The following is a 13,901-nucleotide window of genomic DNA, read 5'->3' on the forward strand; positions in this document are numbered from 1 at the left end:
TTCCAGGATGGTGGCACCTCTCTCTTGATCTTGTTTACTTTTTCTTTTTTCTTTCAGACAGGGTCTCACTCTGTTGCCCAGACTGGAGTGCAGTGGCACAATCACGGCTCACTGTAGCCTCGACCTCCTGAGCTCAAGTGATCCTCCCACCTCTGCTCCCTGGGTAACTGGAAGTACAGGTGTGTACCACCACGCCCAGCTAATTTTTTCTATTTTTAGTAGAGACAGAGTTTTGCCAAGTTGCCCAGGCCGGTCTTGAAATCCTGGGCTCAACTGATCCACCCTCCTTGGCTTCAAAGTGCTGGGATTACAGGTATCGGCCACCATACCCGGCCTGTTTACATTTTTAATTTTAACTTGTCAAAGCTGGCTAACACTCAAGAGTAATACATGCTGAAGACAGAGATGAGTCCGAGATACTCAGGGCAGAGTCCCTGTGAATTTGTTTCTGTTTTTAACCTTGCCCCTCCAGACATCACTTACGTGGCAAAAGTTCTGAATTATGGGCTCACAGGCTCTCATCAGCAAGGCTTCTATTTGAATATCCTGTAGAAGATTACATATATTAATGCTTCTGCTTTAGAAACAGCTGAGGTGGAGGAGGAGCAGTTTCTCTTTCTGAATCAGTAATATCTGATGGGCAAATAATCTAATATATACTTTTGGAAACGATTCTAGTATTTGAAGTAGATAGCCCCAGAATAAATATGGAACTGCTCCTCTGTTATACTTTGAAAGGCAAATTTTTAGAGGCATATTCCCTTTTGGCCTGAACAAATGAGAAGGCAGAATTAAGAAAAGTAAGGTAAAAACCCATGTGGCAAGAACATTAGAGTATGCAAAGCCTTTGGAGATTTTCCCAAAATGCTAAGCAGTTCAAAATGAAAACAGGGGTAACTGATATCCATTTTCAGTTTATAAGCTCATAAGCCACAGCACTGCCCTCAAAGCAGATGCCAAACCACTGTTTCTGGGGAACACATACTAATAATGCCTTTAAACAGAGAAATGCGTGCAACACTAGCTCCTGAAAAAACACCTTCCTTTAAAGAGCTATACACTCAGACTGCTCTTACAAGTCCATGATGACAATAAGAATGTGAGAGGAGATGACAAAATGAGAGAAGGCAATGAACTTCTGAAAACTAGAAAGCAAAAAAGAACTGGTTGAGAAATGTAATTTTACGTAATGCCAATTTTGACAATTCAAATAGAGTACTAAAAGGTTTAAGACAAAATGATAGTTCCCCACTTCTCTGATTTCTGGCCCCACAAAATAATTTTAACATTTTTAGCTGCCCTCCTCTGTATTTCTAAATAACATCCCAGTGCTTTATGAGGGTTTCTAATCCCTTTTTTTTTTTTTTTTTTGTAGAGACAGAGTCTGGCTCTGTGGCCCAGGCGGGAGTGCAATGACACAATCTCGGCTCACTGCAAGCTCCCCCTCCTGAGTTCAAGTGATTCTCCTGCCTCAGCCTCCCAAGTACCTGGCACTACAGGTGTGTGCCACCATGCCCAGCTAAATTTTATATTTTTAGTAGAGACGGGGTTTCACCATGTTGGCCAGGATGATCTCAATCTCTTGACCTTGTGATCCGCCCGCCTTGGCCTCCCAAAGTGCTGGGATTACAGGCGTGAGCCACCACCACACAGCTGCTATCTTAAGGGGGAAACAGAGGCAAGTGTAATGACTATGATAAATCTAATTTATGAAGAAAACCAAAGGGCTATATAGAGTGTTGTTCTAGAGAAACGAGGGAACGGGCTCACAAAACAACACAATATACTTCTTTACAAAGTTAATATGGAGAATCTGATCAGGTTTCTTTTTATTGACAGAGAATCTGCACTCTCAGGAGTCTAGAAACAGAAGAACCAAACGAAAAAGGCCAGGATGCTGGCAGCCACTTTCCTCTAATGAGTAAGCTGCATACCACTTACCTCTGATTCTAACTCAGTGAGGTTGCCAACTATATCTCTACACTCCACCACCAAGTCATCCAGATGGTCCTGGAGGCACTCCAGCTCCTGCAAATATAAAGGCAAGCCACTGGCATTTATCAGTCACATACACGAACAAGGGAAGGGGATATCAGTGTCATGACACTTCCCTTTTCAGTGGTCCTCCTTTCTCTTCTTTTTAAAACTACCTCACTGAACAGGACACAAAAGTTTTGCTTAATTCCCCAGACTAAGATTGTTGAAAAGGTAATTACTTGATGTAGCAGGTTGGTTATGAGGGCCAACTGGGTACAAGAGCCATGCAAAGGCTGGGGACAGTGGCTCACGCCTGTGATCCCAGCACTTTGGGAGGCTGAAGTGGGTGGATCACTTGGGGTCAGGAGTTCGGGACAAGCCTGGCCAACACGGTGAAACCCCTTCCCTACTAAAAATCCAAAAATTAGCCGGGTGTGGTGGCAAGCGCCTGTAATCCCAGCTACTCAGGAGACTAAGGCAGGAGAATCGCTTGAACCCAAGAGGTGGAGGCTGCAGTAAGCCAAGATCGTGCCACTGCACTCTAGCCTGGGCAGCAAGACTGAAACTCCATCTCAAAAAAAAAAAAAAAAGCCATGCACATCCCTCAGAAGGCCAAATCTACAAGTGCAAGGAGAATCAATCTTCAATTGTCCCCAAAGTCTAAAAACCTTATCAGGCCTTGATTCCATTTTTAATCTGTGCTTTGATAATTTGTCACCTCGCATTTTAAATATGCACTTTAATAATGATCATCAGACAAATTCACAGTGAAGAGCACAGATTATTTTAAGACTCTTTATTGGCAAAGTAATTGGGGACGAGGGGTCTGGAACACGGGATAGAACTGATAGCTCCTGCAAGTCAGATCTGGGATTCTAACTCCAGTATACGTCAAAAGGGTCCTCTGAAGAAAAACAAGTGAACACACTAGGGTTTGGGTAGCTAAAAGCTATCTTGTCTGGGCTTTGGAAACCAAACTGGAGCTGTCCGTAGCATTAGTCTATTACTATGCCTTCTAGAGGTTTACAGGTTTAGAGGTTTCAAGTATAATATCAGCTCACTTTCACAAAGCGTATCAACAGCTATTTCTCAGAAAAGTGCGCTGTTTAAAGGATCAAGTTTAACTTACTATTATGCAAGAATCTCTCTGTTTCAGAATTAGAATGTAAGGGGAAAAGAAGAGTTGAAGGAATTACACAACAGCCAGAATGGAAGAAGAAGAAAAAGAAAAGCTAAAGGAAAATACACCAAACTTTTGGGAGTAAAATAAATGGCTAAAAGAAAGATCCTATTAATAGAATCCTGGCTGGTCGCAGTGGCTCACACCTGTAATCCTAGCACTTTGGGAGGCCGAGACGGGTGGATTGCCTGAGCTCAGGAGTTCGAGACCAGCCTGGGCAACACGGTGAAACCCTGTCTCTACTAAAATACAAAAAATCAGGTGGGTGTGGTGGCAGGTGCCTGTAATCCCAGCTACTCAGGAGTCTGGGGCCCGAGAATTGCTTGAACCTGGGAGGCAGAGGTTGCAGTGAGCCGAGAACTCTGTCTAAAAAAAAAGGAATTCTTTTTTTTTTTTTTTGAGACGGAGTCTCGCTCTGTCGCCCAGGCTGGAGTGCAGTGGCCGGATCACAGCTCACTGCAAGCTCCGCCTCCCGGGTTCACGCCATTCTCCTGCCTCAGCCTCCCGAGTAGCTGGGACTACAGGCGCCGCCCCCTCGCCCGGCTAGTTTTTTTTTTTTTGTATTTTTTAGTAGAGACGGGGTTTCACCGTGCTAGCCAGGATGGTCTCGATCTCCTGACCTTGTGATCCGCCCGTCTCGGCCTCCCAAAGTGCTGGGATTACAGGCTTGAGCCACCGCGCCCGGCCAAAAAAAAGAATTCTTAAGTTTAGCTTCTTCATGATGGGCTGCAATGTAGTGCAGCTTTCTAAAGTTTACTTTACTGGGGGTTCTAAAGGAAACTATTTGCTGGGATTCCAAATCACCATATCCCTAGGTTCATTGGGCAACTATAAGCATTTTCTAACAATATACCCAACAGAATTGTAGCAGGCTCAGGAAACAGACTGCCGAACATGATAGTCCTATGCTCAACAGACCTGAGTAGGCAACCACGTTTCTCCTTTAAAATGTCCAATTCCTGCATGTGTGACTTTTTCATACTGTACTTCCAGAGGGGGTTTTGTAGTGGTACAAATGGAACCCGGAAACCTGAGTTCACTCCTTGAGTATTTACGTGGCTTTAAACACGCAGCTATTCCTACTGCTGAGTATCCTGCATTCAGATGGAAGACAGCTAGCTTCCCATATAACCTGCAGTCAAGCATCTTTCCTTCTTTCCCTTAAACTGGGACACAGTCCTAAGGAGCCAGTCACAGCATGCAGGGAATTCTTGGGAGCTGCTCCTTCCCTCTGCTTCCTAGATGGAGAGGCTATATAATGAACTGAATTTTAGGTAAGGAAATATATACACTTAACTTCTCTGAGCTTCAATTTGTCAAACAGGTGAGAAAAACTTCCATTTCTAAATGTTTTGTGGGACTGTTCTAGGGCATGCCCACTATTCATGCAGACCAGTACTCACATATGCACAGATTTACACCCTGCTTATCTCAAAAGGACTTAATGGAGAAAATGAATTAAAAGTGAGTAAAATGAATAAAGATGAGAAACAACAACAAAAAAATACGTTAAGAGGATGTGAAATGGAGCCAACAGTAAGCTTACTACAAAAATGCCTACCATGGAATCTTATGTACCTGGAAGAGGCAGGCCATACCTTTGGCTCTAGAAGTTTTAAGAAGCAATAGGAAGAGGAAAAATAATCAATTACAAAATACAATAACCATAATGCAAAGACAAACTCACTGCCAACTATTCCTGATACAAAGACCAGAGAGAAAATTTTCCTAAGAATGTCTTCCAGAGAAAATATTGAATAATACAACAAATCATGTCTGTAAGAGATGGATTTTATGGTGTTTGTACTCTGCATAAAACGTTAAACATTAACATCATCATTATTGTAAGATAAACAGAAAGCGATGTCATCTACCTGTCCAGTCTCTGTTTTCTCACTGCACCATTTTCCCAGATCAATCAGGCACTTATCCTGGAGGGCAGGATCCAGCTTGACGTCCATGGCACGCTGGTGTAGGATCCTTTGAACTTCAGCTCGGCACTCCCGTGAGAGCTGCAAGAGAAAAAATGAGCTAAATACTTGAAAGGTAACAAAACAAAAACACAAAGATATGAGATAAACCAGTTATGAGAAAACTAACAAATAACCCTGAATTTTATCTTCCAAATTTTATACCTCAAATATCTTTCAGAAAAAAAATTAAATGTTGTGGCCAGGTGCAGTGGCTCACACCTGTAATCCCAGCACTTTGGGAGGCTGAGGCGGGTGGATCACCTGAGGTCAGGAGTTTGAGACCAGCCTAACATGGAGAAACCTCACCTCTACTAAAAATATGAAATCAGCCAGGCATAGTGGCACATGCCTGTAATCCCAGCTACTCGGGAGGTTGAGGCAGAAGAATCGCTTGAACCCAGGAGGTGGAGGTTGTGGTGAGCCGAGATTGCACCATTGCACTCCAGCCTGGGCAACAAGAGTGAAACTCTGTCTCAAAAAAATAAATTAAAAAAATAAATAAAATGTGCAGGAGGCTTCAAAAAGCCCCTATCTTTAGGAATGCAATTACACATATTCAGCAGTTTCTAATATAATATATAAAACAACATTCCTTTATGAGAGTATCCTGATACAAGTGAACTGGCTTCATTCACACTAGGTTAGTTGGAAAGTTTTGTGTTTGCTGTTTTGTTTAGCAAAACTAATTTGTCAGTCTATGAACACCAAGTAGAAGGTCAGATCCAATTCAAGACAGCATATATACCTGATTCAGGGGAAATGAGTTCAAAATGACCTAAATCAGAAAAAGCAGGAAAATGTAGATATAACAGTTATGATGACACAGGACTAGACTCTTCCAGATGAGCTATGCAGAATTAGCAGAGGGTAAAGCAGGTGAAAACTAATATTTTTCCAAGGGCCATGACAAAGCTGTTAGTGACAGGTACGGTTAGTCCCTCTTGCAAAAAAGAATAAAAAGTCAGCATACCTGGGGCAGAAGGGATGGAAAGTAACTGTTTAATGAACACAGGGTTTCCTTTTGGAGTCACGGAGTGTTTTGAAACTAGATAGACACGATGACCACAAAACACCATAAATGTTGAACCCGGGAGGTGGAGATTGTGGTGAGCCAAGATCGCGCCACTGCACTCCAGCCTGGTCCAACAAGAGCAAAACTCCATTTCAAAAAAAAAAAAAAAAGAAAAAAGAAGGTTAATTTGGCCGAGCGCGGTGGCTCACGCCTGTAATCCAAGCCCTTTGGGAGGCCCAGGTGGGTGGATCACCTGAGGTCAGGAGTTCAAGACCAACCTGGCCAACAAGGTGAAACCCCATCTCTATTAAAAATACAAAACAAAACAAAACAAAAAAAACAATTAGCCAGATGTGATGGCAGGCACCTGTAATCCCAGCTACTCGGGAGGCTGAGGTAGGAGACTCGCTCAAACCCGGGAGGAAGAGGTTACAGTGAGCCAAGATGGCGCCATTGCACTCCAGCTTGGCTGACAGAGTGAGACTTTGTCTCAAAAAAAAAAAAGATTAATTTTATGTTATGTGAATTTCACTTCAACCAAAAAGAAAAAAGAAAAGAAAACTAGCACCCCAGACTCCAACTCTTTCTTATTTAAAAGAGAAGAAATCTCCTACCCCCTAGTCACTATAGTGACTAGAAAGATGCCAGGATTTGGGAGCCCCCATGATTAATGAGAGGCTCATTATACGGAAAAAAAAATAACAAATTCTCACGTTTTCTTACACAGCAGTATAAACACTGGGTTAGGGTAGAGCAACTATGCCATTTCCTTCTGAGTCCCCTCATTCTGGATGCCAGGCTCTTGCATTAAGCTCAGAAGGGTATTTCTAAGGATGGATGAGAAGTGATACCATCTCAACTCTCTGGAACAAAGGCAGGACTGATTATGGAGCATCTCAGAAGGTAGAGAAAGCCATCGTGGAGAACAAGTGCAAGTCAGTGCACCCCGGGAAGCAGCCGATGCTGCCGAGAGCCAAGCACACACAAACATCCCAACAAAAGGCAGCAGTTGGGGCAGACAAATACCAAGAGACTGAGGTATGGAGGTTTCTGCTCCAACCAGTCCATGGGCAGACAATGCGAATGTGTTCAACTGCCAAGAGGAGAAGCCTAAAAGCCATTTGTAGCCTGGCTAAAAGCTTCTAATGCATCCTTAAACCTAAATAAAGTTAGGACAGCAGAATTTAATTGTCCATTTGTGATTCAGATTTTGGGAATTAAAAAAAAAATCTGGAAATCTTCCCCCACCCACTTTGCTTAAAACATAAAATCAGATGATAGAAAATGGTAGGGCAACTCTAAGTGTACTCATGGAATGAAGAAGTTTCTAGAAATGCAGCAATCCTCTCCTCACACGTTTTCCTAAGATGACTAAAATCTGAAGAATATATAGCAAACAATTTAAAAACCAAATGACAATAAGAAGAAATGAAGTCGATATTCACTGCATACCCTCCTTCCCTGTTCCTCAGTGCGGTAGGCGTGTCTGTATAAACAAGAGAACACAGCTCCCTGAGGCATAAATTCACTGGTCTCATTCCAACCGTGGGTGTGGCAAAGACGAGAAGCATCTCCCTGGCACTTGCGGTATAGGACAGGGTCCAGCCTATAAGGTTAAGAGTTAAAAGACAACCACTAATTAATAGACATTTCCTTCTAACGCAGGCTAAGGGTTTTTACGAGGTGCTTGCTTGTATACTGGGTTTTTACGAGGTGCTTGCTTGTATACTCACTGATAATCACTTCCAGGGGCGTGGAGACAGAAGATAGGTAAAAGTATATTCCTGAATTTTTTTTTTTTTTTTTGGACACAGGATCTCTCAATCTGTCACTCAGGCTGGAGTGCAGTGGCGCTATCTTGGCTCACTGGAACCTCTGCCCCCGGGGCTTGAAAGCAATCCTCCCACCTCAGCCTCCCAAGAGCTGGGGCAACAGGCACACACCAGGCTCTTTTTTGACATTTTTGGTAGAGACAGTCTTGCCATGTTGCCCTGGCAGGTCTCAAACTCTTGAGTTCAAGCAATCAGCCTGCCTTGGCCTCTCAAAGTGCTGGGATTACAGGCATAAGCCACTGCACCCGGCCATGAATTCTGTTCTTAATGAACACACAGTAGTCAGCACTGTGGGAGGCTTAGGCAGGAGGATAACCTTCTATACAAGTTTGTTAACCTTCTACAGAACATTTAGATTATCCCTCAAAGATATCTTGGCTTTGTTAGATACCTAACATTTTAACAACAGACTTAGCACTCACATGCCCTGGTTGAAAACAGAAAACTAGAGTTGTAGCCAATACCAGGCAATTCACAACTTTTTACTTAATACTTTTTACTAAACACCTTTTTCTAAGTAGGAATGAAGTTCAATCCTATGTAATATATTAGATTCAGTAAGATCAGGAAATGGCAAGATAGATAGTCTCCTATTCAGTTTTCTCTCTTCTTCCTGTGCAAGGCGCCCCCTTGCACAGGAAGTAATCTTTTTGGTTACTTGAGTGTGCTTATCAATTTATGAGCCTTGACATTTAACTCTAAATCTGGGACAGTAGATTAGACAATGAGCCTGCTCCCCCAAATCAGACCAGGGCATGCTTAATTCTGTCCATATTATATTGTCAACTTTGGTAGAGGACTAGTTAATGGGAGAAAAAAGCTAACATTTAATGAGCGACTATTAAGAACTAATATTTAGGGCTGGGCACGGTGGCTTACGCCTGTAAACCCAGCACTTTGGGAGGCCAAGACAGGCGGATCACGAGGTCAGGAGATCAAGATCATCCTGGCCAACAAGGTGAAACCCCATCTCTACTAAAAATACAAAAATTAGCTGGGCATGGTGGCACACACCTGTAATCCCAGCTACTCAGGAGGTTGAGGCAGCAGAATTGCTTGAACCAGGGAGTGGGAGGTTGCAGTGAGTCAAGATCCCCACTGCATTCCAGTCTGGTGACAGAGTGAGACTCCATCTCAAAACAAAACAAAACAAAACAAACAAACAAAAACCCTAATATTTAATGAGTAACTATGCAGCACTTTTTTTTTTTTTATTATGGGGGAAGGAATTAAAGAGGAGAAAATGTGATTTTGATTAAGGCAATACACTCAGTAGAGTATTTAGGTTTAGATGGCCTGAGTAAGCAAACGGAAATTACAGCCAAGCTTTCTGTAGTCCTTTCCAGAGCTAATTTGAAGGAACAGAAGTAAGAATACATTGAATCTTCAAGGAATCTCTTTCTAGTAAAGTATGTGGGCAAACCACACACACACATTTTTTGAGATGGGGTCTCACTGTTAGCATGCAGTGGCATGATCACAGCTCACTGTAACCTACAGCTCCTGGGCTCAAGTAAATCTCCTGCTTCAGCCTCCCGAGTAGCCAGGACTACAGGTGCACACTGCCATACCTGGCTAATTTTTTTTAGTTTTTGTAGAGACCAGGTCTTGTTATGTTGACCAGGCTGGCCTTAAACTCCTGGCCTCAAGCAATCCTCCTGCGTAGGCCTCCCAAACTGCTGGGATTATAGGTGTGAGCCACCGTGCTTGGCCAAAGTATATATTAATCACCAAAAATAGTTAACTACCACACCATGGTGGCTTAACAACTGAATGGAGAAGCCACTGAACTTGAAAGGCTAGAGAAGCAGTCGGATCCAGTACTGGCTGCTTTGGAGGTGGGGAGAGAAAGCAAGATACAGAAAGAGGAGGGGAATGGCAGCCAATGAACTTAGTGATTCTGGCTGTAATACAGATCCTTCTCGCCGGGCGCGGTGGCTCACGCCTGTAATCCCAGCACTTTGGGAGGCCGAGGCGGGCGGATCACGAGGTCAGGAGGTCGAGACCATCCTGGCTAACATGGTGAAACCCCGTCTCTACTAAAAATGCAAAAAATTAGCCGGGCGAGGCGGCGGGCGCCTGTAGTCCCAGCTACTCGGGAGGCTGAGGCAGGAGAATGGCGTGAACCCGGGAGGCGGAGCTTGCAGTGAGCCGAGATCGCGCCACTGCACTCCAGCCTGGGCGACTAAGCGAGACTCTGTCTCAAAAAAAAAAAAAAAAAAAAAATACAGATCCTTCTCCCAGTTCATCCTCCCACCCCTGCCGCTTTTTGTTAACAGAATGAGAGGGAAATTAGAGAATCAAGTTGTCACTTACTGACAAAAACCTCTTAAGACAGACTTAATTCAATAACTCTGAATAAATAAATAAAAGCAAATTCCCATATCCACTGCAAATCAATAAAAATACAACTGCACTATTATCTTCTTAGAGACATATCTGAAGGCACTTTTGCCACCCTCACAGGTACCATAGTTCTTACTAGACACATCTTTGTAGTATCAGAAACATTTTGACCCTGACTTCCAAAGTAGTGGTGGACAAGGATGTGTGGCACAGGCTGGTAGCGGGCCGACTCTGCTTTTAGATAATGTTCTGAAAGTGATAAAGAATAGTTTTTCAGGGGATTGGAGTGTGTTAGCTGTACCAGAACTGAACAAAAAAGAGTTTCCTATTGATTATTTTAACAAATACAGGTAATTATGACTACAGAGGAGAACAGGCTGAGGCAATACATTTACTTTGGCTTCAAAATACTCACTTCCAATCCCGGGAGATGAAATACTGCAGCTCTAAGAGACGGTGTTCACAATCTTCCACCATCTTCTCTGTGTATAAATGTTCCATCAGGCAGGACAAGATCCTAGCCATAAAATGGGTAAAATTGTAACAAGAGACAAGTGTTCAGAACTCTATGTCAATAAAATATTTCCCTGGTCTGTAGAAGAAGCCTTTTAGTTATTTTCTTAGGGTAATCAGATTTATTTTTCTGAGAATCACTCAACTTAACTGAACCTGACAGTGGTTATGGCTTCGATCAACTTTAGAGCCACTCAGCACTTAAGACTCTGCATGTACAAGAGCAGTGTGCAGCTGCTGTATTTTTAACTGGTTATGAAAACTTTCCAACACACAAAGAAGTAGAGAATCATGTAACAGCCACCTTCTCATAACTTTATCAATTTATGGCCAAGTCTGTTTTAACTCTAGGCCTCTTTGCTGATATTTTCAAGCAAAATCCCAGATACCCCATCATTTCATTTGTAAATATTTCAGCATGTTTCTTTAAAATATAAGTACTTAATACCACTATCACACCACCAAGAAATTAATTTAAAAGCTTTACTATCATGTAATACTCTGTTAGTTTTCAAATTTTTTTTTTTTTTCTTGAGACAGACTCTCGCTCTGTCACCCAGGCTGGAGTGCAGTGGCACAATCTCAGCTCACTGCAAGCTCCGCCTCCAGGGTTCATGCCATTCTCCCGCCTCAGCCTCCCAAGTAGCTGGGACTACAGGCGCCCGCCACCACGCCCGGCTAATTTTTTTGTATTTTTAGTAGAGACGGGGTTTCACCGTTAGCCAGGATGGTCTCGATCTCCTGACCTCGTGATCTGCCTGCCTTGGCCTCCCAAAGTGCTCAGATTACAGGCGTGACCCACGGTACCCAGCCCAAATATTTTCAATTATTATTTTTTTTACAAGTGTGTCCAAATCAGGATCCAGAACAGGTTAACTGATAAGTATCTTAAATGTATTTTCATCTGTAGCAGTTCTTCCTTCTTCCCTCTCCTCTGCCCCTCTTTGGTTGATGTGGTTATTTTTACATTGGTAAATATTCGTAATTAGTTTTAAGTGTGTTTAACCACATAGAAAGCTTTGAGGAAGAACATGATTTTCTAATTCTCTAGCACAGCATGGACAGCAGGAGTTCTTGCATAGCAGAATGAGATAAACATGGACTAGACTCACTTTGTTGTTGGGTATGGCCAACTGCAGGCTATAAAGATTTTTGCAGAATGGGAAAGCTGTTCTTACTTGCAACTGGTTTTTTTTTTTTTTTTCTGAGATGGAGTTTTGCTCTTGTCGCCCAGGCTGGAGTGCAATGGCACAATCTTGGCTCCACCTGCCTCAGCCTCCTGAGTAACTGGGATTACAGGTATCCGCCACCAACGTCCCACTAATTTTGTATTTTTGGCCGGGCGTGGTGGTTTTCCTTCATGCCTGTAATCCCAGCACTTTGAGAGGCCAAGGCGGGTGGGTCACGAGGTCAGGAGTTCAAGACCAGCCTAACCAACATGGTAAAACCCCGTCTCTACTAAAAGCACAAAAATTAGCTGGGCATGGTGTCGTGTGCCTGCAATCCCAACTACTCGGGAGGCTGAGCCAGGAGAACTGCTTGAACCGGGATCTGGGAGGCAGAGGTAGCAGTGAGTGAGATCGCACCACTGCACTCCAGCCTGGGCTACAGAGCAAGATTCTGTCTTCAAAAAAAAAAAAAAAAAAAATTGTATTTTTAGTAGAAACAGGGTTTCTCCATGTTGGTTAGAGGCTTGTCTCGAACTCCAGACCTCAGGTGATCCGCCAGCCTCAGCCTCCCAAGGTGCTGGGATTACAGGCGTGAGCCACCGTGCCTGGCCTGCTTTGGTTTTTTGAGACAGGGTTTTGCTCTGTCATCTGGGCTGGAGTGCAGTGGTATGACCATAACTCACTGTAACCTTGAACTCCTGGGCTCAAGCAATCCTCCCACCTTAACCTCCCAAGCAGATGGGACTACAGGCATGCACCACCACACCAGCTGATTTTAAAAACTTTTATGTGGCCTAGCTATATTGCCCAGGCTGGTTTCAAACTCGTGGCTTCAAGTGATCCTCTCACCTTGGCCTCCCAAAGCACTACAATTACAGGCATGAGCTACTGCATCCAGACATGGTTTAAGAGCGGTTTTTACATCATAAAAAACAAAATGAGAATTAATACTTTAATACAGAATGAGAATTAATACTTTAATATAGCATTTATTTAGCTTTTCTAGATCTTGGCTGCAACTCTAGTATTCATTTTGTCCATTACTACTGCCTCCAACTACCACATTTTGTTTTCTATTTCTATTTTCTGTTTCAAGTATTTTCTAACGATTACCAAGTAGTCAATGTATACAATGAGTCAATATACAACTAGGATGAAAAGTACAGAGTGCCAAAGTATGTACCACCTATCCTGAGTGTTTCTCTCTTTCATTTTTATTTGATGGTGATATAAAATATTCAGTAACCTAATATATAGGTCCATATATGCTCAGTCACTGTCGATAAACACCATCACAATACTGGGTCTAGATGTCTCTACATGGATCAGGCAGATCCCAGGTTTTAAGTCCAATACTAGTTTTAATAAAAGTTGGTATATGTTCAACCTGTTCAACAAAATTTCAGTTAAGATGTCAAAACAACGAAAAGTCATTTGAAGGAATGTTCCCTGTGCTGCCAAATAAAATACAATATGGATAAATACCACGAAGAAGATAACCTACATTGGGTCTCCGGATCTTATGTGTTTGCAGGCTGTCTGGATTACAGATTCACAAGCTTCATTCAAAGCTCGATCAATGCGGTAATCTGCACCAGGGTCAGTCTCCTGAATCAGTGTTTGAAGCTGAATTAAAACAAATTAAGAAGGAAGAAAGAAAGTCACTTAGGTGCTAGGGAAGAGCAGTGTCTTCATACAATCAGTTGCTCAGTCCTATTTGCCACAATGTACTCCAATAAAGTTGTCTACAGTTGTCACTAGCCAAGCTCAAGAGCCCTTGCCAAATACTTTTCCAACTGGTATCTCTACCTTGACAGAAGATTTTTCTGTTTGAGTCATTGTAGGGACTGCTTATCTATGTTCTTCATAATCCCTAGAGGTCTTTACAACATGAACACG

The 13,901-nt window shown here is 42.8% G+C and overlaps 1 protein-coding gene across 2 annotated transcripts in view; it reads right to left on the reverse strand.

Annotated features, from left to right (window-relative positions):
* GLG1 (golgi glycoprotein 1) overlaps window positions 1–13,901 on the reverse strand; it is a 160,666-nt gene that overhangs the window by 21,157 nt on the left and 125,608 nt on the right. For both annotated transcript variants that reach the window (XM_025371482.1, XM_025371483.1), the window contains 6 exons: window positions 13,507–13,628; window positions 10,736–10,837; window positions 7,595–7,748; window positions 5,032–5,169; window positions 1,942–2,028; window positions 484–546 (listed from right to left, as the gene is read on the reverse strand). In XM_025371482.1, the coding sequence (XP_025227267.1) occupies window positions 484–546; window positions 1,942–2,028; window positions 5,032–5,169; window positions 7,595–7,748; window positions 10,736–10,837; window positions 13,507–13,628 (666 nt within the window). The remainder of the gene's footprint in view (window positions 1–483; window positions 547–1,941; window positions 2,029–5,031; window positions 5,170–7,594; window positions 7,749–10,735; window positions 10,838–13,506; window positions 13,629–13,901) is intronic.

This window comes from Theropithecus gelada, chromosome 20 (assembly GCF_003255815.1).
Source record: "Theropithecus gelada isolate Dixy chromosome 20, Tgel_1.0, whole genome shotgun sequence".
Classification (NCBI taxonomy): domain Eukaryota; kingdom Metazoa; phylum Chordata; class Mammalia; order Primates; family Cercopithecidae; genus Theropithecus; species Theropithecus gelada.